This window comes from Convolutriloba macropyga, chromosome 5 (assembly GCF_964194025.1).
Source record: "Convolutriloba macropyga chromosome 5, txConMacr16.3, whole genome shotgun sequence".
Classification (NCBI taxonomy): domain Eukaryota; kingdom Metazoa; phylum Xenacoelomorpha; order Acoela; family Convolutidae; genus Convolutriloba; species Convolutriloba macropyga.
In genome coordinates this window covers 553,543-581,190 of record NC_134472.1, presented here as the reverse complement: position 1 = coordinate 581,190, position 27,648 = coordinate 553,543, and the positions used below count along the sequence as shown (strand labels likewise).

The window sequence follows — 27,648 nt, the reverse complement described above, 5'->3', positions numbered from 1 at the left end:
CTAGAAACACTAATTGGAATTTTTTTAATTCCATATTCTACGCTGTACGGGCTTTCTAATGATACCAATCACAACTCTCGAATATATCAACAATATATCGATCGGCCAAAATTGACTGAACAGAAACCCATTTGAGTATACATTTCCTCGGTCGGTCAGAACAATAAGATGCGACCGTTTAAGATGCGATCCTAATTATCTACTAAATATAGAGACTAGAAGAGATATGCACAAAGATGTTTGAGTAAAAAAAATCTTACAAACCCAAACTACTAAATGAATTAGATAATGCCATGCGGCACTAGAGAACTTCACACAAATTCCCTTGTACTTACCTACAAAACAGGCGACCTGTCCATAATGGGACCAGATAACCGGTCGACAATGACACAAAATGTTAAACCTTGCTAACTACCTGGAAAAAGCGAAAAAATTTTAATTCTGCTTTCTACTCTGTACGGGCTTTCTAATGGTACCACTCAAAACCCTCTACGATGAATATATCAATCGGCCAAAATTGACTGAATAAAAAAACACCCAGTTGAGCATATGGTTCTTCCTGCACAAAAGTGGGTCAGAACAACTACAGATTAAGAGAGCGCTTCAAACGCTTTCGAAGATTTGTCAAAAAAGGTGCTGTGAAAAAATTTGGAAATGCAGCTATATAAGGAAAAGCTGCTGAAATATTTTAAATAGACGTTAAAAGTTATATGTCCACGTACACGTAAAAATTGAATGTTAACTAAGCTTGGGGGGACAGAATAGACCTAAATTGTCTCAAAAATTAAATTTAAACAAGACTGCCACAAATAAATTCAATTTACAAATAGTTAAATAGTACAGATACATGAAATAAAGACAATATTTAGACAATTATTTCAATTGCCATTTTTCAACAACGAGAAGAAAATATCAATAATAAGCTAACGGTTTTTGAAATCTGATTGTTAAAGCTTCAATTTAATCAGGGTAATTCAACACAAGGATACTAACAACTCAGTTGTTAGTTGCATAACCCTATTCAAAAACGTTTCGCACTATTTCCATGTTTTCTAACCCGCTCCCCTCCTTAATTGAAATATGCAATATTTAGTCAAAACTTAAAGATATTCGTCATTACAATGATATAAACATGACACAGATAATTTGGTTTCAAGGACTTCAAGATAGGAAGGAATTCACATTCACGCTTTACAACAGCACATGAAGACTTTCATTCAGACGTCCATTTTCTGATTTGTGTGAGCAGAGATCATTCCTTCTGTTTAATAACTACATGTCCTCTTCGTTCCATTTCATAGTAGCAGTGAACTAATTCTTCTTTTTGCTGCGAGAGGTTTGGGTGTTAATGTAAGCCTGAGCTGGAGATAGACCGTACTTCTTCTCCGACAGTTTGTTGAGATAGTAGAGTACTATGAGGCTAAAGATGATACTAGTTGTAGCACACACTCTGTGAATAAGGCCACAAGAGAAAACCACCATTCCTGCAAACAACAGCATTACAAATAAAAAAAACATAACCGACTAACGTCGCGCCAATTGCTCTCAAACGACCGGAGAGTAGTTGGCTTCGTCAGTAGCTAGCCACGGTTTAGTGAGACTAGCTTCAATTTCTAAGAACCGCCATTCACACCATAAGTAAAAGTCTCCAAAACAGTTTCTGTGAATCTTATACTTGGAGACTACTGAGCTGAAAGGTTCTACAAGAACTTAATGCCCGGTGGTAGCTACCTGTTTATCCCGTTTTTGAGGACGAGAAGTCAAATGGGTCAGACGAAAAATCGGTCAAGCGAAAAGTCGCATAAAAAGGACCAGCAAGACTAATATAATTGCTACAAACTTCGTTTGAGAGCAATTAAAAATAGAATAATCACCACCGTTTCTGCGAACAACATCATTACATACATACAGAATAGGAGAATAAGCACAATTCCTGCAAACAAAAACATTACATGAAACATAGCTAGCAGATTGCCAGAAAATAGCCGCAACAGCTTTGCAGATCTGCAATCTCATTATTGCTGAGTTGTTATATTTTGATTATGAATCTGTATAACTTAGTGCTGCTGCTATTAGCAGCTCTTAAATAACCTTCAATTAAAGTGACATACATTCACTTGACTTAAATTAGAAAAAGTCAATTTCAGAGTGAGGAAGTAATTTTTGAGAGAGGTAAGTCACATGTTCCAAAAATTTAATCACGCCAATGAAAAAACCAGTCGCTCCACTAAGAGACAACGTCACGTTCAGTGGAAATTCCATGACCTAAGGACCAAAAGGCAGATTTCAAGTGGTTGTGACGTCATATGGTCGAAACAAAAATCTTGACAAAATAAAAAAAAACAAGAGAAGGCCAAAAATAGCCCCAGCTACCGCTGTGCGGCTATTAATGAAAAAACAGGATAATAACCACATTTCCTGCGAATGATAACATTTAAAAAAATAGGATAACCACAATTCCTGCAAACATTACATAAATTAAAAACAACATAGCAGGACAAGTCCTGGCGAATATGAAGACGTTTCATTGAAAAAACAAAAATAGACCTAGCATGGACTATGAGTAGATTGTAACATCTATTTAGAAAAAACCTATCAAAAAATCGATAAAACAGTAAAAATCGAATCGAAAATATCGCATGTGAAAAAAAACAATAGCGAGAAACGAATGTTTGTTCACACACTCTTTTCTCACTCTACAAAAAAAGCAAATATTACACGCCGCAAAAACACTCGCTTTTTCGCTCCACTTCATGTTTCTGCGCGACCAAAATCATCGCTTGAATATAACTTTAAAATTCATGGAACCGACTCGAAGTAGATAACAAACTAGGCCCCAGTTAACTTCTCAATAAACAAAGGTCCTCTACTTATTTATGGTCGTTATAACAATAACAGGAAAACAAACATGAAAAAATCAAATCAATCTGATACAAAAAAATCAAAAAAACCTTCACAACTTGCAACCCCGAAACAATTGGTACCGAAAACTTGAAATTAAATTTGTCATTCCATAAACGACAACCAATTGAAAAAAAACGGCATACAGGGAGAAAACTATGAAACAAACAAGAAGATTTATGGTTTAAAAAAATACCTACAAAACGCTGAATGCTGCCGCCCAATAACTATTTGGAGACAATTCTTCCCTCTTAATTGGTCACCGGGCAAACTGCTTGTCAGAGAACATGCCTGTCAGAGACCCGCTTAACAACAATAAATGAAGCAAACAACAAAAAACGTGAACAAATTACAACATAGCCAGCAGATTGCCGGAAAAACTGCGAACAAATAGACTTGCGTGCCGTATAATAGAGATAGAAACAGATACAGATATAAGTTGAAAAAGTTATCGACGCCGCTCTAAAATACATTCAAGAGATAAATTTATAAAGTTTCTTAAAAATCATTCCTCAGAAGCCATTTCATTAGGGACATTACATATACGAGTTCCTTTGACCTTAAACCAATTCAAATTAAACTTAAGTTCTAATGTGCAAAAGTCATTTTATTGACTGAGGTAAATTACGTATGATCAAAATCAAATCACGCAAATGATCTAAAACCTTTTGCTATAGAGAGTGAGAGATGACACGCACGCAGATGCCGTTAGAGATAGGAAGAACTCATTAAGAAAATTTGACCTTTTCCGCTTTGCAGTGTGAACAAATGTAAAACGGAAAACAGCGCCAGACAACGAAACAAAAAAAACCAAGAGCACCGCAACATAGCTCCGCTCAGCTTAACTAACCTTCAATTAAAGTGACATACTTTTCATTAAATGCTGAGTGGTTATTTTTTGATTATGAATTTGCATAACTTATTGCAGCTTCTATCAGAGTGACATACACTCACTTGACTTAAATTTAAAAAAAGTCAATTTCAGAGTGATGAAGTCATTTTTTAGAGTGAGGTAAGTCACATGTGACCAAAAATTTAATCACGCCAATGAAAAAACAAATCTCTCCATTAAGAGTGAAAAACAACATCAAGTTCAGTTGAAATTGTATGACCCAATGAAAAAAAGGCAGATTTCAAGTGGTTGTGACGTCAAGTGGTCGTAACATAAATCTGGACAAAATAAAAAAAACAAGAGAAGGCCAATAATAGCCCCAGCTACCGCTGTGCGGCTATTAATAAAAAATAGGATAATAAACACATTTCCTGCGAATGATAACCTAATTAAAAAATAGGATAACCACAATTCCTGCAAACATTATATAAATTAAAAACAACAAAGCAGGACAAGTCCTGGCCTACAATTCAAAGTTTCATTGAAAAAACACAAAATTAGAAGCATGCACTTTGAGTGGATTGTAAAAACTATTTATAAAAAACCTATCAAAAAATCGATAAAACAGTAAAAATCGAATCGAAAATATCGCATGTGAAAAAAAACAATAGCGAGAAACGAATGTTTGTTCACACACTCTTTTCTCACTCTACAAAAAAAGCAAATATTACACGCCGCAAAAACACTCGCTTTTTCGCTCCACTTCATGTTTCTGCGCGACCAAAATCATCGCTTGAATATAACTTTAAAATTCATGGAACCGACTCGAAGTAGATAACAAACTAGGCCCCAGTTAACTTCTCAATAAACAAAGGTCCTCTACTTATTTATGGTCGTTATAACAATAACAGGAAAACAAACATGAAAAAATCAAATCAATCTGATACAAAAAAATCAAAAAAACCTTCACAACTTGCAACCCCGAAACAATTGGTACCGAAAACTTGAAATTAAATTTGTCATTCCATAAACGACAACCAATTGAAAAAAAACGGCATACAGGGAGAAAACTATGAAACAAACAAGAAGATTTATGGTTTAAAAAAATACCTACAAAACGCTGAATGCTGCCGCCCAATAACTATTTGGAGACAATTCTTCCCTCTTAATTGGTCACCGGGCAAACTGCTTGTCAGAGAACATGCCTGTCAGAGACCCGCTTAACAACAATAAATGAAGCAAACAACAAAAAACGTGAACAAATTACAACATAGCCAGCAGATTGCCGGAAAAACTGCGAACAAATAGACTTGCGTGCCGTATAATAGAGATAGAAACAGATACAGATATAAGTTGAAAAAGTTATCGACGCCGCTCTAAAATACATTCAAGAGATAAATTTATAAAGTTTCTTAAAAATCATTCCTCAGAAGCCATTTCATTAGGGACATTACATATACGAGTTCCTTTGACCTTAAACCAATTCAAATTAAACTTAAGTTCTAATGTGCAAAAGTCATTTTATTGACTGAGGTAAATTACGTATGATCAAAATCAAATCACGCAAATGATCTAAAACCTTTTGCTATAGAGAGTGAGAGATGACACGCACGCAGATGCCGTTAGAGATAGGAAGAACTCATTAAGAAAATTTGACCTTTTCCGCTTTGCAGTGTGAACAAATGTAAAACGGAAAACAGCGCCAGACAACGAAACAAAAAAACCAAGAGCACCGCAACATAGCTCCGCTCAGCTTAACTAACCTTCAATTAAAGTGACATACTTTTCATTAAATGCTGAGTGGTTATTTTTTGATTATGAATTTGCATAACTTATTGCAGCTTCTATCAGAGTGACATACACTCACTTGACTTAAATTTAAAAAAAGTCAATTTCAGAGTGATGAAGTCATTTTTTAGAGTGAGGTAAGTCACATGTGACCAAAAATTTAATCACGCCAATGAAAAAACAAATCTCTCCATTAAGAGTGAAAAACAACATCAAGTTCAGTTGAAATTGTATGACCCAATGAAAAAAAGGCAGATTTCAAGTGGTTGTGACGTCAAGTGGTCGTAACATAAATCTGGACAAAATAAAAAAAACAAGAGAAGGCCAATAATAGCCCCAGCTACCGCTGAGCGGCTATTAATAAAAAATAGGATAATAAACACATTTCCTGCGAATGATAACCTAATTAAAAAATAGGATAACCACAATTCCTGCAAACATTATATAAATTAAAAACAACAAAGCAGGACAAGTCCTGGCCTACAATTCAAAGTTTCATTGAAAAAACACAAAATTAGAAGCATGCACTTTGAGTGGATTGTAAAAACTATTTATAAAAAACCTATCAAAAAATCGATAAAACAGTAAAAACCGAATCGAAAATTCCGCATGTGAAAAAACCATAGCGAGAAACAAATGTTTGTTCACACACTCTTTTCTCACTCTACAAATAAAGAAAGGAGAAAATTCACGGCGCAAAACCACTCGCTTTTTCGCTCCGCTTCATGTTTCTTCGCAACCAAAATCATCGCTTGAATTTAACTTGGAACCGACTCGAAGTAGATAACAAATAAAGCCCCAGTTAACTTCTCAATAAACAAAGTTCCTCTACATATTTATGGTTGTTATTTTGAAAACAATAACAGGAAAATAAACATGAGAAAAATCAAACCAATCTGATCCAAGAAATTCAGAAAATACCTTCACAACTTGCAACCCCGAAACAATTGGTACCAAAAACTTGAAATTAAGTTGTCATTCCATAAACGACAGCCAATTGAAGAAAAACGGCACACGGAGAAAACTATGAAACAAAAAAGAAGATTTATGGTTTAAAAAAATACCTACAAAACGCTGAATGCTGCCGCCCAATAACTATTTGGAGACAATTCTTCCCCCTTAATTGGTCACCGGGCAAACTGCTTGTCAGAGAACATGCCTGTCAGAGACCCGCTAAACAACAATAAATGAAGCAAACAACAAAAAACATGAACAAATTACAATAGAGCCGGCAGATTGCCGGAAAAACTTCGAAAAAATAGACTTGCGTGCCGTATAATAGAAATAGAAACAGATACAGATATAAGTTGGAAAAGTTATCGACGCCGCTCTAAAAAAACATTCAAGAGATAAATTTATAAAGTTTCTTAAAAATCATTCCTCAGAAGCCTTTTCATTAGGGACCTTACACATACGAGTTCCTATGACCTTAAATCAATTCAAGTTAAACTTAAGTTCTAATGTGCATAAGTCATTTTATTGACTGAGGCAAGTTACGTATGATCAAAATCAAATCACGCAAATGACCGAAAAACTTTTGCTATAGAGAGTGAGAAATGACGATATGCACGCAGATGCCGTTAGCGAGAGGAAGAATTCATTCACAAAATTTGACTTTTTCACTTTTGCAGTGTGAACAAATATAAAACGGAAAAGAGCGCCAGGCGACGAAACAAAAAAACCAAGAGCACCGCAACATTGCTCCGCTCAGCTTACGGCTTCGTAGCTATAAAAAACGTATTCTTTACTATCTATTATAAAATGAACTAAATAACATTGAACTGGTAACAGCGCTTACTCAACAACTTTAAATCAACCAGAGAAACAAAAAACTAATAAAAAGCTCATAGTCAGACCAAAATTGCTCAAAAAGCGGACGAACATGAAACAAAATTTGATAAAAAATTTCTCTACTCTTTGTAACAAACATAAATGAAAATCAATATCAATTAAATCAATAGACTACCAAATACGCCGAAAAGACTAATTTCAACCAGGGAACGAACCCAATTGCTAAAAAATTGAAAAAAAGATTGCGAAAAAAGCTTTAAAAAGGCGTTCAAAAGTGCAGAATGGCAAAATTAGCTCAAAATATCATCAAAAGCTTGAAAAAGCCGCACTTGAGCAAAAAATATCTGTCACTTAGTGAAAATTTTTTCACTCACTTTTTGCGATCTCTTAGAATACTGCACGAACTAAAACCACTCTCTCTTTCGCTTTTGACTTTTATTCGGCAGTTTGTTCCTTTTATTGTAATAGGATAAAACTACTATTCCTGCAAACATCACAAACATAAAAAAGGATAGTGTACACCATTCCTGCAAATAGCATTAGAAACAAAATATGGAATAAAAACCACCATTTCTGCGAGCCACATTACATAAACAAACAAATAGGATAATAACTACCATTCCTGTAAACAGACATTACAAACGAAAACAACTAAAGTGAGCCTGCACACAAAGTTCCAATCATCAAATACAAAACTTTCACCAAAACGAAGAAAACTGGATATCTAAGTGACACATATTTTTGAGCATAGTCTTGACCATCTTCTAGTGTTTTCCCAAAAAAAGGGGGGAATCTTCGTGCAAATTACAGCACAATTAACAAGCCGAATCACCGATTGCTCAGCAGAGCACACCAATTGTTCCAACCTGATCGTTCCATACAACACGCAACCCAGGCAAGTACGAAACCACACGCACAACCCCACTCATGACAGCACCCACACCCCACATACGAACACAAACAAACAAGCAAACAAAACAAACAAATAAAAACACACACACACATACATACATACACACACACACTCCCACACACACACACACACACACACACAAACACGCACACACATAAACACAAACACGCACACAAACACAAAAATACACACATACAAAAACATACACACACACACACACAAACACCAACCCACAAAAACAGACACACAAGAACGCACACACACACACAAACAACCACACCAAAACATACACACACAAACCCACACTAACAAAACACAAAAACACACACACACAAACCTACACAAACAAAACACACACAAACACAGACAAGCAAACAAAACAAACAAACAAACAAACAAACAAACAAAAAAACAAACAAACAAACAAAACACGCATAAACCCACACATAAACACACACACAAACAAACAAACAAACAAAAAATCAAACCATTAAAAACACACACAAACACGCACACACATAAACCCACACAAACACACACAAACAAAAACACAAACACACCCGCACAAACACACACGCAAAAACACACACACAAACACAAACACGCACACAAACAAACACACACAAACAAACACACACACAAAAACAAACACTACACACAAAAAAAACACACAAATAAAACATACAAACAAACACAAACACTCATAAACACCAAAGCACACACACAAACGAACACACACACACACACAAAAAACACACACACTCAAACACACACGCACACACACAAACACAGACACAAACACACACATAAAAACACACACACAAACGCACACACACAAATACGCAAACACTCACACAAACACACACACAGCTACAAACACACACACACAAACCAACACCCACACACAGACACACACACAAACAAACACACACCCACCCATCAACACACACACACAAAAACACGAACACACACAAACACGAACACAAACTTACACACACACACACAAAAAAACACATACACACACAAACTTGAAAACACAAAAAAACACACAACCACACACACACACACAAACACACAAACACACCTACCCACACACACACACACATCAACACCGACACTGACACACCACACAAACACACACACAACAAACGCACAAACACACACGCACACACACAAACACAAACACACACAAACACCAACACACACACAAACGCAGACACACAAACACAAACACAAAAACGCACACACACAAATACACGAAACACACACAAAAACACACACAAATACACATGCACACACACACACAAACACCAACACACACAAACACACACACACACACACACAAACGCACACACACAAAAACACATGCACACAAAACACACAAACACACACAAACATGCACACAGAGCCAAAAACACACACAAACACAAACGCAGACACAAAAACGCACACAAACACACACCAGCACAACGCAATTACATAAAAATACACACAAACGAAGACACACAAACACACACACAAAAACGCACTCACAAACACACACAGCCACAAACACAAACAAACACGCACCCACACAGACACACACACCTTTTCTTTTATCTTATCTGAAAACAACCTGTCTTGTGAGGCAATTTCTGTTGCAATGAGTACGGTACAATTTTTGTGACCCATTCATCAAGTTCCTTGACTGAAGCAACTGCCAGTCTCTCTGTCACCATGAGGATGAGTTGAGTCTTATATAATTTCAGCGCATTCGACGCACTTCTTACAAAAGAAACGGCGCTGACATCTCGACCCGGCGCTGACATCTCAACCCGGGTAGCCCTGAACTGAAGGATTCCGATATGCTGAAGCTCCCGGTATACTAGGACCCAAATTACAGGTGCTCAAAATGATTATTATCGTGCTACAGTCAAGACAATGGTCGCACAATGTTCTGAGCGGAGACCAAATTCTGAACATATATAGAGAGTGAGAAATGACGACATGCACGCAGATGCCGTTAGCGAGAGGAAGAAGTCATTCAGAAAATTTTACTATTTCACTTTTGCAGTGTGAACAAATGTAAAACGGAAAAGAGCGCCAGACGACGAAACAAAAAACCAAGAGCACCGCAACATTGCTCCGCTCAGCTTACAGCTTCGTAGCTATAAAAAACGTATCCTTTATTATCTATTATAAAATGAACTAAATAACATTGACCTGGTAACAGCGCTTACTCAACAACTCTAAATCAACTAGAGAAACAAAAAACTAATAAAAAGCTCATAGTCAGACCAAAATTTCTCAAAAAGCGGACGAACATGAAACAAAATTTGATAAAAAATTTCTCTACTTTTTGTAACAAACATAAATGAAAATCAATATCAATTAAACCAATAGACTACCAAATACAACGAAAAGACTAATTTCAACCAGGGAACGAACCCAATTGCTAAAAAATTGAAAAAGATTGCGAAAAAAGCTTAAAAAAGGCGTTCTTAAGGGCAGAATGGCAAAATTAGCTCAAAATATCATCAAAAACTTTGAAAAAGCCGCACTTGATCAAAAAATATCTGTCACTTAGTGAAAAATTTTTCACTCATTTTTTGCGATCTCTTAGAATACTGCCCGAACTAAAACCACTCTCTCTCTCTCTCTCTTTCGCTTTTGACTTTTATTCGGCAGTTTGTTCCTTTTATTGTAATAGGATAAAACTACTATTCCTGCAAACATCACAAACATTAAAAAGGATAGTGTACACCATTCCTGAAAATAGCATTAGAAACAAAAAATGGGATAAAAACCACCATTTCTGCGAGCAACATTACATAAACAAACAAATAGGATAATAAATACCATTCCTGTAAACAGACATTACAAACGAAAACAACTAAAGTGAGCCTGCACACAAAGTCCCAATCATCAAATACAAAACTTTCACCAACACGAAGAAAAAAACTGGATATCTAAGTGACACATATTTTTGAGCATAGTCTTGACCATCTTCTGGTAATTTCCAAAAAGGGGGAATTTTCGTGCAAATTACAGCACAATTAACAAGCCGAATCACCGATTGCTCAGCAGAGCACACCAATTGTTCCAACCTGATCGTTCCATACAACACGCAACCCAGGCAAGTACGAAACCACACGCACAACCCCACTCATGACAGCACGCACACCCCACATACGAACACAAACAAACAAACAAAACAAAACAAACAAATAAAAACACACACACATACATACACACACACACTCCCACACACACACACACACACACACAAACGCGCGCACACAAACACGCACACACAAACACACATACACACACATACACACAAACACGCACACAAACACCAACCCACACAAACAGACACACAAGAACGCACACACACAAACAACCACACAAAAACATACACACACAAACACACACACACACGTACCCACAACAAAAAAACACACAAAAACACAGACAAACAAACAAACAAACGAAAAAACAAACACACAAACAAAACACACACAAACACGCACACACACAAACCCACACATAAACACACACACACACAAACAAACAAAAAAACAAACGAAAAACACACACAAACACGCACACACATAAACCCGCACAAACACACACAAACAAAAACACAAACACACCCGCACAAACACACACGCAAAAACACACACAAACACAAACAAAAACACACACAAACAAACAAACACACAAAAAAAACACTACGCACAAAAACCACACACACAAATAAAACATACAAACAAACACACACTCATAAACACCGAAGCACACACACAAACGAACACACACACACACAAACACAAACACACACATAAAAACACACACAAACGCACACACACACAAATACGCAAACACTCACACAAACACACACACAGCTACAAACACCCACACACAGACACACACAAACACACACCCACCCACCCATCAACACACACACACACAAACACGAACACACACAAACACGAACACACACCCATCCATACACACACACAAACACGCACACAAACTTACACACACACAAAAAAAACAAATACACAAAAAAACACACACATATATATTTGAAAACACACGACCACACACACACACATACACAAACATACCTACCCACACACACACCTACACAAACACCGACACACACACAAACACAACGCAAACACATAAAAACACACACAAAATTGCACACCAACAAACCCGCACAGGCATACACAAACACACAGACATACACAAACACACACATACAAACGAACATACCCATCCACACACACACGCAAACACAAACACACACCTACCCACAAACACAAATGCACACACAAACACGCAAACAAAAACAAACACATACACACAAACACTTACACTTGAAAACACAAACAAACTAACAGACACAAACACACGCCCACCGACCCCCCTACACACACAGAAAAACACACATACACATACACAAAAACACATCCACCCACAAACACACACACAAACACAAATAAACACACACAAAAAACACACACATATACACACAAAAACAAACACACCCACCCACACACACACAAACACACACAACAAACGCACAAACACACACAAACACAAAAACACACACACAAACATGCGAACAAACATACAAACACACACACAGAAACACAAACGCACAAACAAACACCAACACACACACCCAAAAACACACAAACGCAGACACAAACATACACAAAAACGCACGCACACAAATACAAAAAACACACAAGCACAAAGGCACACACACAAAAACGCACACAAACACAAACACACAACGCAAACACATAAAAAAACACACACAAACGAAGACACAGAAACACACACACAAAAACGCACACTCACAAACACACAAACACAGCCACAAACACAAACAAACACACACCCACGCACAGAGACACACACACAAACACACGCACAACAAACGCACAAACACACACACGAACACAAGCACAAACACATACACAAACACACACAAACACCAACACACACGCACAAACACACACACACAAACACAACGCAAACACATAAAAACACACACACAAAATTGCACACAAACAAACCCGCACAGGCACACACAAACACACAGACATACACAAACACACACATACAAACAAACACACCCATCCACACAACACGCAAACACAAACACACACCTACCAACAAACAAACGCACACACAAACACGCAAACAAAGACAAACACATATACACAAACACTTACACTTGAAAACACAAACAAACTAACAGACACAAACACACACACACACACACAAACAAACACGAACACACACAAAAACACGAACACAAACAAACACCAACACCCACCCAACCCACACACACACAAACTTACACACACACACACAAACACATACACAAACACAAAATTGAAAACACACAAACACACACCCACACAAACACACAATATCACACAAACACACACTCAAAAACACACAACCACACACACACAAACACACCAACCCCCCCCCCCCCACACATAAACACCAACACCAACACACACAAACAAACACACACAAACACACACGGACAACAGACGCACAAACACACACACAAACACAAGCACAAACGCATACACAAACACACACACAAACACCAATACAGACACAAACGCACAGACACACAAACACAAAAACACAAACAATCCCGCACAAACACACCGGCATACACAAACACACACATACAAACAAACACACCCACCCACCCATCCACACACACACGCAAACACAAACACAAACCTACCCACAAACACAAACGCACACCCAGAAACACGCACACGAAGACAAACACATACACACAAACACTTACACTTGAAAACACAAACAAACAAACAGACACACAAACACACACACACACAAACACACACCCCAACCCACCCCCCCCCACACACAGACACACACACACACAGAAAAACACACACAACCACACATATACACACAAACACACCCAACCACACAGACAAAAACACATACACACGGACACAAACACACGCACACATAAACACACACAAATAAAAACACACACAAAAAGACACATATACACAACCACCAACACACACACACAAAAATACAAAAACACACACAAACAAACAAACACACACCCGCTCACCCACACACAAACAAACACACAAAAAGACACAATCACAACACAAACACAAACACACACTCACTGACACACAAACACACAAAACTACAAACACACCCAAACACACACACACAAACACAATATCTTACAGACACAAACACACACACAAACACAGAACATAAAAAAACACACCACAAACACACAAACAAAAACACACACATCCACACACAAACACGAACAAAGACACAAACACACAAAGACACACACACAAACACACACCCACCCACACAAAGAAAAACAAACAACAAATTGAAAACACCAACACACAGACACAAACCTCCCCCGCCCCCCACACACACAAACAAACAAATAAACACACATACACACACCCACCCACACACACACACACACACACAAATTCAAACCACACACGCACACAAACAAACTCAAGCCACACACGCACACAAACATACACACAAACACAAATACCCACACACACAAACACAAACACACTAACCCACAAACACACACAAATGAACACACACAAAAACACGCACACACACAAACACCAAAACAAACACACATACACAAACACCAACACCAACACACAAACAAACACACACAAACACACACGGACAACAAACGCATAAACACACACACAAACACAAGCACAAACGCATACACAAACACACACACACACAAACACCAATACACACACAAACGCAGACACACAAACACAAAAACACAAACAATCCCGCACAAACACACAGGCATACACAAACACACAAAAACACACACATACAAACAAACACACCCACCCACCCATCCACACACACACGCAAACACAAACACAAACCTACCCAAAAACACAAACGCACACCCCAACCCACCCCCCACACACACACACAACCACACACATACACACAAACACACCCAACCACACAGACAAAAACACACACGGACACAAACACACGCACACATAAACACACACAAAGAAATACACACACAAAAAGACACATATACACAACCACCAACACACACACACACACAAAAATACACACACACACACAAACAAACACACACACACACCCGCTCACCCACACACAAACAAACACACAAAAAGACACAATCACAACACAAACACAAACACACACTCACTGACACACAAACACACACAACTACAAACACACGCAAACACACACACACAAACACACAATCTTACAGACACAAACACAAAACACAAAAAAACACACCAACAAAAACACACACATCCACACACCCACCCACACAAAGAAAAACAAACAAAAACTTGAAAACACCAACACACAGACAAACCCCCCCCCCCACACACACACACAGACACAAGCAAACAAATAAACATACATACACACACCCACCCACACACACACACACACACAAATTCAAACCACACACGCACACAAACAAACTCAAACCACACACGCACACAAACTTACAAACAAACACAAAAACCCACACACACAAACACAATCACACTAACCCACAAACACACACAAATGAACACACGCAAAAACACGCACACACACAAAAACCAAAACAAACACACACAAACATACATACAAACACACACATTCAAACACACATACACACAGAAACACACACATACAAACATACACACACATACAAACAAACACAAAAACACAAACACACACAACCACACACGCAAACACACACACAAACACACACCACAAACAAATACACACAAATAGAAATACAAACACACACAGACACAGCAACAACCACCCACTCACACAAACACACCATCACCAAACTCAAACACACGCACATTTGCTCATACAAAACTAACATACACATGCAATTTAAACTCCCCCAACCCAAAGAGACGCACAAACTCAAAAAACAAATTCAAACATAAAAAAAACACACACAAACAAACACACCACCCCTCCACACCCACACACACACACACACAAACAAACCACAAATAAACACACACACCCACACGATAACACAAATAAACACACACACACACACACCTACACACAAACGCACACCCTCACACAAGCACAAACTTACACACACACACAAACAAACACACCCACAAGTACACACACAAACAAACACACACAGACCCACACATACGCACACACCCACCCACACACACACTCACACACACACAAACACACATAAATAAACACACACAAACAAACACAAACACACAAACACATAAATACAAACACTCACACACGCAAACAAAGACACACACACAAACAAATATACACACACAAACACACACACACACACGGAAACACACACAAACAGAAAAGACAAGCAGAAACACACACACACACTCTCAAACACACACACACAAACACACACACACACAAACAAACACACACACACACACACAAACAAACACAAACACAACCACACGCACACAAGCGCGCGCACACAATCAAACACACACATACAGACACACACACAAAAACACACGCAAACACACACATACAAACACAAACACACACAGACACAGCATCCACCAACCACTCACACAAACGAAACATCACCCACACACAAAAACACACACCACAAACAAACACACACACAACCACATACATACAAACACAAACACACACAGACACAGCAACCACCACTCACTCACACAAACACAACATCACAAAATTCAAACAAACACGAAAATTTGCTCACATATCAACACACACATGCAATATAAACTCCCCCAACCAAAAGAGATGCACAAACACAACGAAGACAAATTCAAACATAAACAAACACACACACACTTGAAAACACACAAACAAACAAACAAACAAGCAAACTCACACACACACACAAACACACACACCCACCACCTACACAAACACACAACCACACACACAAACACACACCCACACACACACACCAACACAAACACACCCACCCACATATACACACACCAAAACACAAATAAACACACAAACAAACAAACACACCACCCCTCCACACCCACACACACACACACGCACACACAAACACACCACAAATAAACACACACAACCACACGATAACACAAATAAACACACACACCTAAACACAAACGCACACCCTCACACAAACACAAACTTACACACACACACACAAACACACACACACACACTCACACACACACACAAAAATAAACACACACACACAAACACATACATACAAACACTCACACACGCAAACATAGACACACACACAAACAAATATACACACACAAACACACACACACACACACACACACACACACACACACACAGGGAAATACACACAAACAGAAAAGACAAGCAGAAACAGACACACACACTCTCAAACACACACACACACGCACACACAAACAAACACAGAAACACAACCACACACACATAAGCGCGCGCACACAATCAAACACACACATACAGACACACACACAAAAACACACGCAAACACACACATACAAACACAAACACACACAGACACAGCATCCACCAACCACTCACACAAAGGAAACATCACCAACACACAAAAACACACACCACAAACAAACACACACAACCACATACATAGAAACACAAGCACACACAGACACAGCAACCACCACTCACTCACACAAACACAACATCACCAAATTCAAACAAAGACGAATATTTGCTCACATATCAACACACACATGCAATATAAAATCCCCCAACCAAAAGAGATGCACAAACACAATGAAGACAAAATCAAACATAAACAAACAAACACACACACACAAACACACACAAACTTGAAAACACACAAACAAACACACAAACAAACTCACACACACACAAACACACACCCACCACCTACACAAACACACACAACCACACAACAACACAAACACACCCACCCACATATACACACACCAAAACACACACAAACACCCACACCCACACATACATACAAACAAACACGCAGACACACACACACAAAAAAACAAACACACAAATAAACACACACACAAACACACGAACACACACACAAACGCGCACACACAAACAAACACTCACATACACACACACACACAAACACACACACATAAATAAACACACACACACACAAACACAAACACACAGACACATACATACAAACACGCACACACGCAAACACAGACACACACGCAAACAAATATACACACACACACAACACACACACGGAAACACACACACACAAACACAAAAGACAAGCAGAAAGAGACACACACACACTCAAACACACACACACACACACAAACACACACACACAACCAAACACACACACACACAAACAAACACAGAAACACAACCACACGCACACAAGCGCGCGCACACAATCAAACACACACATACAGACAGACACACACACAAAAACACACGCAAACACACATACAAACACAAACACACACATACAGACACAGCATCCACCAACCACTCACACAAACAAACCATGACCCACACACAAAAACACACACCACAAACAAACACACACACAACCACACACATACAAACACAAACACACACAGACACAGCAACCACCACCCACTCACACAAACACAACATCACCAAATTCAAACAAACACAAATATTTGCTCACATATCAACACACACATGCAATATAAACTCCCCAAACTAAAAGAGATGCACAAACAATGAAGACAAATTCAAACATAAACAAACACACACACACACACAAACTTGAAAACACACAAACAAACAAACAAACAAACTTACACACACAAACACACACACCCACCACCTACACAAACACACACAACCACACACACAAACACACACCCACACATACACACACAAACACAAACACACCCACCCACACATACACACACAAACACAAACACACCCACCCACACATACACACACACAAATAAACACACACACACACACAAACGCAAAAACACACACAAACACACACACCCACACATACATACAAACACACACACACAAACAAACATAAACACACAAATAAACACACACACACAAAAAGACGAACACACACACACAAACGCACACACACAAACAAAGACAAGCAGAAACAATAACACACACAAACAAAAACACACACATACTCAAACACACACACATACAAACACACACGCACACAAAGAGACGCACAAACAAACACACACAGACAAACACACACATACAAAACCCACACACACCACAAACACACACATACAAACACAAACACAGACAGCAACCACCAGCCACCCACACAAACACACCATCACCAAATTCAAACAAACACAAACATTTGCTCAAATATCAACACACACATGCAATATAAACTCCCCCAACCCAGACACGCAAACACACAATAAACATAACCGACTAACGTCGAGAGAATTGCTCTCAAACGACCGGCGAGCGGTTGGCTTGGATAATAGCTAGCCACGGGGGGGGGGGAGCACCGGGGGCAGATGGGGGGTGGGGCAACACTGGTTTGGGGGGGGGACAAAAGCGCGGTGGGGGGGGGAGGTGGAGCCAATAGTGGGGGTGGGGGGTCAACAGGGGGGGGGGGGGGTCTCAACCTCTAAGAACTGCCCTTCACACCATAAGTATCAGTATAAGTCTCCAAAACAGTTTGAGCTGAAATAGACCTGAAAGGCTCTAAGAGCGCTTAATGCCCGCTGGGCGCTACCTGTCTATCCCGCTTTTGAGGACGAAAAGTCAAAAGCGTCAGACGAAAAATTGGTCAAGCGAAAAATCGCATTAAAAAAAAGACCGACAGGACTAATATAATTGCTTTAAACTTCGTTTGAGAGCAATTAAAAACAAATTCAAACTTAAAAGCTGGCAGATTGCCAGAAAATAAAACAGAAAACATTAAAAAAATCATCCACCACATAAGCATATGATAGCTACAAAACAAAACTAACAGAAGATAAGAACAATAAACAGAAGTAGTGAAAGTCAATAAGACCATCTTCCACGAATTACACCATTAACGAATTCAATTATCCCTGACTAGAAAAATGGATAATAATTATCAACACACAGACCAAAAAAACAGGATACCGACAAAAACAACAAAAACCGACAAGATCAAGAAAATATAACGCATATTCTCTTTAAAAGGTAATAAAATAAACAAAATCGTTATCTAGATACTGGGAAAAGCTGATATATTCAATCGCGCCCTTTTAGAAAGCCTATGCAAACACTTATTACAGACTAATGACTACCTAGTAATTGACTACCTAAGAAAAACATAGCTAACAGATGGCCGGAAAAAAGCTTCGATTGATTTGTATTTCTGCAGTCTCAAAAAGAATCGAAAAGGACAGCAAAGAGAAGTTTTAGTCTTCAATTAATTTTAAGATGTTATATTCTGATTCGTGATTTAGTTCTTACTGCCGTTGCTAATAGCTGCCCTTATACAGCCTTAATCTCGATTGAAATACACTCAGTTGTTGCACTCAACTTAATAAATTTAAGCAAAAGTCTTTTTGAGTAAGGCATTTTTGAAACATGAAAGTAATGTGTGGCTAAACATTTAACCAAGCAAATGAACAGAAAAACCAGCATAGCATAGAAACAAATAAAAAACAACGTCACGCTAGCAGAGCTTTCAAAGTTGCATGAAAGAACAAACAAAAAACAAATTTAAATTAGCGTGACGTCAAGTGTTCGTAGCAAAATTCTTGACAAAATAAAGAGAAGGCCAAAAGTAGCTCTCTAACTGTCGGCGCAAGTTTTGAACAGCAGGAGACATCGAAGAACAAGAAACAACCTTTGATACCGAAAAACTTACGAGTCTGAAAACCCAAAAACGACCAAAACAGAAATTTTTGGGACTCCATAGTTGTCCATCCCCCAGTTTTGAGAAGTGAAAATCGGAGCGACCAAAAGTTACATCACGTTGGAACACCTCTAAGCTATCCATTATAACCAACGAATTCTATTGCATAAGGCCTAGTTCAGTGCAATTGACATTTATATGGTGAAAAGTAAAATGTTTCATATAATTTCCAATTATTAAGGAAATTTTTAATGTCACTTATATCAAACTTTAGTTGTTTTCACTTGTTTTTTATGCCCTAATGCCGTACACTCAGGCCATCTAGTTCTACGTAATAATCATCATTACTTATCTCAACACAAGCATATAGCGCAGTTACGTGACGTTTACAGTGTAAAAATCGATCTTTTTACTCGATTAACCAACCAATCAGGAAAAAGTAATAATGATATAAATGACGAAATTTATCTTACTTCTTGATTTAACCAGTTGGTTTAGATAATGCAACCGTATTGTATTAAGAACCATTAACACTTACGAAGAGCAGTCGGCTCTCCTTTTGACTATAGTTTATTCTTAAACAACTTTGGTCTTTTGACTTCAAGTTTTTGCTAGGTCTTAAAATCGACAGTTTATAAGTCAATTGAGCTCTCTCACATGAAGTTAGCAACAATACTATCATCTGACTGAAGCCTTACAAAATTAAGTACGAGAATGAACATAGTTTAAAAAAGGATACTCTTAACTTCAATCGAAACTAAAGTCACAGTGCTTAAATCGATTGGGCAACTAATAGCTTTGATGAGATTATTAGTCAGTTAAAATAATAAATTTGATTCGCTGGCCTGGACAACAACGATGCGAATCATCAATTCAATTTCGTGGACTAAAGCAACAACAACTATCACGACAAAAACAACTCGAACAGCAAAAACGACCCGGAAAACAACGAATCTGACAAAAGCGACGCGGACATCGGTTTCACACAACGTTGAAGAGCAGCATCTTTAGAGAACTATCTTATGAGTGATAGAGTCAACTATCAACAGCATAACGATGTCTAATTGAAGAACCAAACAAAAGTGTCTATAACTGGAAATGGCAAAAATCAGCCAGAAACAAAAAGTCACGCGAAAGTCGGCTGAAACACTGGCTGAACAAAAACTTACTTCGAAAACTGCGGTTATCACAGGATCGGAGGAGATCGATCGAAACACTGAAGACCTCAATTCAGTCAACTTTGCTTTACATTGGACCAACAGGCAAATGATGCAGTTGTCAATTGACTAGAGGAAGAGATCGAACCTGCACATTGAACTCAGTCGTGTACACGAATAAAAATTACTCAACTTTCGAGACAACCAAAATGAAGATTACAAACTCTCCCACTCAAAAAGTGATATAAGCCGAGCAATGAATACGTCATTTGAATAGTTTGAAAAGAAAGGAAAACTTTCTAGAGCATTCCAAAATCATTGGTGAGACACTGGAGGAGTACGAAGCATTCAAATCAACACAACTGGAAACAAGGACACAAAATCCGTTCCAAGTGGCTCAAGAAGCTGAAGACAAGTGCACAAGGAAACAGCTGTGAGGAGGAAAGACGAAACAAAATACAAGTACAGAAAACTGGAGCGTGTAAAATGTCCAAATTCAGCAGCTCCAATTGTCAGACATTGATTATTAGAAGAATGACTTCAAATAATTCCTTTCAGAAATTGCGTCTCTAACAAGTGACCGCAAGAAGCTACAAAAGCAATCACTTTCCGACGGCAGTCAAATGCAATCAAATCGCAGTCAGAGACAGGATGTTGAGCTTCAGCTGGAACAAACTGTTGTTACCAAACAAGACAGAACCCTGAGTAACTAAGAAAATTGAAAATTGAGAAAACATGAACTGTTTTTATTCAAACTACACAGATTAAGATCCATAAAACAGAAACCGCAACTAGGCAGCCGAAATCTCAAACGCCTATCTTCAAAACTGCTGGAAAACCAAATCGTGAGCATGAGACTCTTTGGGTTGACGAAACAGTTCATCGTCGTTGTGTTCAGCAACATACAGGACTGCCTAAGTCAAAAATGTATAACATAAAAAACAGTTAAGAAACAATGAAGAGTAAACCGAAAGTTTCAGCAAGCACGCCGAACCAAAAGTTTGATGTTTCAAGAAAAAAGACGTCAACGGATTTGCAGAGGAAAGCCGTTCAAAATCGCAGATGAATGCGGTGGCTCCTCAAATATAAATGAACATGGTGAGCTCGGCGTATCTGAGGCATGAGGTCTTTACACGAAAGCATAGCATGCAGTAAGTTGAGAATTTGTTTTTTTCATGACGGAAAAACATTCCATCGATTCGAACGCTGATGCCATGTCAGTTGCTGGTAGCGGCAGTAAGTTATTCTTTGACGAGACTGGCAGAGAAAACAAGTTAAAAACAGGGCCGGCGTTGTTGGTGCCACTTCTAAACAGGAAGCAGCAAGCACTATCGGATAGCAAGAAAACATTGAAACTGAGTTTTGTGAAAAATCAAAAATTACCAAAACTGAAAATTTTAAAAGTCCGGATTCAATAATTATCCATCGCCCGATTTCGGGAAGTGAAACTCGGAGCAACCAAGGTTACAGCACGTGGTTAGGAAATCCTCTAAGCTATCCACGGACCCAACGAACTCTTGTATAATACCTAGTTCTGTGGCTATTAACCGGCGTAAAACCGGAGGAACACGACCGGCGAAAAGGTCGAGAACTAGGCTGCGAAGACTGGTTCAGCTGAGATTCTTGAGCAGCGGCAGCACTTATCGCAGCTATGAATAAAAAGAACTACTGAAATGAAGACACGAACGAACAGTGTCAAATTCAAATGAACTTCAAGCTCACCATTACGGAGATCAAAAGAAAAGCAACTATCAAACAATTGAGCATACTTATCGGCTTTAAACAGCATTTTGAAAAATATCAAAAGAAAAAGCAATGAAAAAAGAAAAAATGCCGCACATCAAACAATTCCCTAAAAATTGAAAGCTTGTAAAAACACCGCTTTCTCGCTCTACATGAGCAGCAAGTTAAATTTTTAACAACTCGTGCTTTTAAGATGCAACATTAACATCCAAAAATCCACTCCAAAACGACTCTTTACCGAATTTTTTTATTGATCAAGTAGTTAGCTCGAATCCTTACAACACACACGCACAATGTACACAGTTTGTAGTGATGTCATAGATTTAATTACACTAGAGCTTAAAGCTTTTTTGACGAAAAACTGAACACTTTTCCAAAAAATGTGGAAAACTATAAAAATGAACGCCAAAAGTTTGACTTTCCCCTCCATACAACGACAAATGAGATGTTTTGGATTTTGAGCGCAACAATACAGTCAACTTACCGAGAGCGATCAACACTTCTGGGATGAGGGAAGACGCGAAGCCTTTATCTAACACTAGGTTCTCAAAATTGTTGATGAAGGTCAACAAGAGCAGGAAGAGAATGGAACCGATGAGTCCACCAGCAATTGTGCCCAATTCAGATGACTTGAATGTATCCTGGAGGACTTGCATGGCTGCGAACACTACCACACTCATGATTCCAGAAACTGCACATGACAATTCAGTAGGAGCAGACATTATTGTCAATTAGTCGCAGGATTGAATATCAATTTCATACAGCTTTATCAAGCCTCCACTAGTTCACTCGAATCTGAAATAAAGAAAGACTAAATAATTTGTTTTGAACCACTTTTCTCTTGGTTTTTATAGAAATGAAATTTAAAAAAGGGTTTCAACTTGGAGATAATCAAATTGACACACAAATTTGAAAAGCGAACGCAACCATAATACTCCTGGTTGCGATAAAATCAACTTTCCATCTTGGTGGATACCATCTTTGACCTTTACAGAACATTTTTGGCCTTTAAGTAGTACAATTTGCGGCCCTCCCAACACAGTCTCGAACCTACTTCGACAAAGAAGCAAAGCCGACATAAAACAAACTGGTCAATTTGCGATATGTCAAAAAAGCAAATAAAGAAGTAAATAATGCGCTAACAAACAAACTTCGTATGAACTAATCTTGATCAGATTTCCTATATGACTGCGTAAAACGTGGGAAGAAGAAGCTGCTGTAGTACAGTGGCTTAGGCTAAATAACTATTAGAAATAACTAAAGGTATACAAGGAGGCTCGGTAAGATGCGTTTGCACATAAAGTTCCGACCCCGCTCATCCACATTTTTGGCATAATTGTCTACCAAATGAGTAACAGATAGAAACCCCCCAAAACTGAAGTAATTTTCAAAAAATTGGTGTATGAACAAAAATATCGCCTCCAATGCAAATACTTCAGTGGAGTAAAAGATGCCGCATTAGATTGATGAGTTCTGTCACTATTAACAAAGCGAGGCAAGACGAACAACAAAACCAAACAACAACAACAAACAATAATTACATCCAAAATTTGTCCATTTTTAAACAAAAACTTAATAACAAAGTCAAAATGGTGTCAGATAAAACAGAAAGTGAGCAAAATAACTTTACTAAATTTACTAGAAAAGATATGAGACCAGTCCACAATAAGGCTCGGTTACAATTAGACAAAAAAGAACAAAAACAGCAAAGTTAATAAATTCGTTATATTTTTAAAAACAATTAATTTCAAAGTAATGAAAACCATTCGATATCAACTGAAATTATCCAAATGTTTAATTATCACCGATGCCTATATAGGTGGGCATTGGGACCTGTCTTTATTCATTTCTTTTTCGGTTACAAAAAGAACAAAAAATAGACAAAAACAAAAATTCAATTGAAACGTGTGAGAAAACGCTGTCGAAGCAGTACAGCCATATTCTGCCCCTCGAAATATGTTCGGTTCCACCTTCTTCGAAAGCCAATAATGTGGTATGTGACCTCTCATTAATGAGACAAGTTGAAAAATGACAAAAAAAGTCAATTGGAAAGCAATTATTTCCGAAGTCATGAAAGTCATTAGCTACAAAATGAAATAATTACATAGGTTCATTTATTCCTCCAAAGGAAGCCACTGAGACCTGTAATTATTCAGAATAAGTCTTACGTTTACAAAAGAATGTCAAATAACAAATCAAAAATTAATACACTTTTTTTTCGAAAAACCCGTTTCGAAGCCAGTAAAGTCATAACGAAATCTTTAAAAACATCAGATATTGTACACTTTTGCTTCTCTAGACAGCAATAATGTCATGTGATATGTATTTGATGAGACTAGGTAACAAAAACACACGAAAAAGAACAAAAATGCGAAAATAAAAATTTTTTAAACAAATGTTTTCGAAGTTATGAAAGCCATCCGCCATCTACTCAAATCAGAATATAGGCTCATCTAATCCACAAAAGCCAGTGAGACCTGTCACTCTCCAGAAATGACAAGAAAAAATACTCAAATAAATTCTTCGAGAAAGTGGTGTCGAAGCCGTTAAAACCATAATCTGTAGCTTCAAAGATTGTGATTTGTTTAATAGTGCCTTATTTTGAACGCCAGTAATGTGTTACATGAACTGTCAATAAGGAAACAAAGTGAAAAAAAAAGAAAACGGCGTGAAAAATGGGCAAAAGACTGAAAGTCAAAATTTTTTGATATCTGGCAGTATCAAACCCAGAAAACCATGACTTAACGCAAAAACCACAGTAAAGATCAAAATTTTAATTCCGTAAAAAGAATAAGCTTTCTTTCTTTGCTAACACTAAGCTACAAGTTGACCAAATTAAGAGAACAATGGTGGCAAAGTTCAAAAAGCAATTGTTTATTTAAAAATTAAATAATTTTAAAAGTCGAAACGACCACAAGCTTTCGAGTAAAAATTAGATATAAAAATTTGCAACTGTTTAGGAAGTCAATGGGACCTATCACCAGTTGGCTATGATTTGAATTGTTCTCTTTTTTAAAGAGCGAACTTTTTTTAAAAAAAGACCGACTGATTTCAATCCGAATTTTTGGATTGTAACGGTCCAAGATTGGACCAAAACCAGCCTTGCTATTGTTGTTCGTCCACTAAGAACACCTAATTATTTCTAATGTCAGATGATTGGTTAGTTTAAAACATCAAAAATAAATGCTGCGTTTTTGATAATCATCAAGAAAAGTTTACAAAAAGGCAAATTTTAAGTCCCGCGCACTCTCAATGGAAGTGGAGGTAGGACTAGCCGCCCTTGGCGTTTCCAAAGATTGAGGTAGTGGTTTTTGGCTGTGTATTTCCGGCAAATTTAATCAAGTGGACCAAAGAAGCTTATTTCGTGCAATTTTTGATGAAAAAGGCTGAATTTGGAAATACTTATCCCGAGTTTTTGACCGAAAAAATAAACCAGAATAATCAACAATGATTGTTTGTCAACATAAAAAATTTAGCCAAAATTTTAGCCAAAAAATAAATCAAAATAGTCAAAACTAAATTTTGTCTTTGAAAATCAAATCAACAACACTATTGTTAACAATTTTAACATATTTTAGCGAAATTTACGAAAAACTTCCGGAAAATGCGAAGGACAATAACGCAAATCAGTCTC

The 27,648-nt window shown here is 37.9% G+C and overlaps 1 protein-coding gene across 1 annotated transcript; it reads right to left on the bottom strand.

Annotated features, from left to right (window-relative positions):
• Window positions 1–800: 800 nt before the first annotated feature.
• On the bottom strand, window positions 801–24,805 carry LOC142339712 (protein KRTCAP2 homolog). Its single transcript, XM_075389931.1, has 2 exons — window positions 24,499–24,805; window positions 801–1,484 (listed from the first exon to the last, which is right to left on the bottom strand). The coding sequence occupies exons 1-2, from the start codon at window positions 24,734–24,736 to the stop codon at window positions 1,312–1,314; spliced, it is 411 nt and encodes a 136-aa protein (XP_075246046.1). The 5' UTR covers window positions 24,737–24,805; the 3' UTR covers window positions 801–1,311.
• Window positions 24,806–27,648: the final 2,843 nt, after the last annotated feature.